The following is a 1052-nucleotide window of genomic DNA, read 5'->3' as shown; positions in this document are numbered from 1 at the left end:
TTTTATTTGCTTGCCCACGACAAATACAATTATTTGAATAATTTTATAATGTACCGATACTAAGTTTATCAATAATTATAAACTCAAGTATTATGAAATGAAGGAAGAAGAAAAAATGAAAATAAATTGAACTATTATGACAGTATTAAATATTATAAATGATAAAATTTCTCCGAAGGTCGATAATGTCGATAACATTAATGATAGATATCAAAGGCCATTTTATCAATTTGACGTAAATAATTGTAATTGCTCTTTACACAAATATCACGTAATTTATTGCATAATAATTAATAAACAATCAATTATTAAAACATTAAAAAGCGAAATTTATTTGTCCAATTTACATTGATTATACTAGAATGCATTGCAATAAATATGCAATGTGTGCGTGTGTGTGCGCGCGCGCGTACATTACGCCTTTATGGTAATTTAAGGAATTGAATCTAACGAAATTAGCTTTGAAATATCCCAAGAGGTAATATTGTACCGAATTTCGTTAAAATTCATATATGTATATGTGTACTTTGTTAATATTAATAACGTATTTCCTGTGATTCTAGGGACACGTAGGGACGTGTGAAACGCGAGAATTCGCAGAAGACTGTGCTTGGAAAATACATTAACACTATAAAGGTGTAGATGTCATTCGTGCCGTCTGGATCCATCGAGATCGTCAAGTTTATCAACGATACCTTGTTTTGCAGTACCAGCTCCCAAGATCCTGCTATTCGAATCCGAGATTTATCTTGGGATTAACGTGATCTCGCAGGGTTTTTGCGTTGCACCTGCAACTGGGTTTTCGTTTTTATTTTTTATTTTTTGTTTTATTTCGTTCTATTTTCACTTTCGTCTTACTTTAAGAATAATTGTATGAAGAAGAAGAAAAAAAAAGAGGTAAAGTTGCGCGATAAATGGAAATGGCGATGAGAAAACGTTCTGAGCGTAACGGCGTTATAGTTTATATATATCGAAGGAGCTCTTTTTTCTTCATCTTTATGTTCTAATATCCGTTGGAAGATTGTACAATTTGGATAATCGACGAAAAGTAA

The 1052-nt window shown here is 31.6% G+C and overlaps 1 protein-coding gene across 1 annotated transcript in view; it reads left to right on the top strand.

Moving 5' to 3' along the window:
- LOC105361191 (putative uncharacterized protein DDB_G0294196) overlaps positions 1-832 on the top strand; it is a gene marked incomplete at its 5' end in the record, with an annotated part of 4072 nt that extends 3240 nt beyond the window's left edge. Inside the window, one exon of the mRNA XM_011498301.1 lies at positions 564-832. Coding sequence (XP_011496603.1) covers positions 564-573 — 10 coding nt within the window. The remainder of the gene's footprint in view (positions 1-563) is intronic.
- Positions 833-1052: the final 220 nt, after the last annotated feature.

Source organism: Ceratosolen solmsi, unplaced genomic scaffold (assembly GCF_000503995.2).
Source record: "Ceratosolen solmsi marchali unplaced genomic scaffold, CerSol_1.0 scaffold14, whole genome shotgun sequence".
NCBI lineage: Eukaryota > Metazoa > Arthropoda > Insecta > Hymenoptera > Agaonidae > Ceratosolen > Ceratosolen solmsi.
This window is presented reverse-complemented; position numbering and strand designations above follow the sequence as displayed.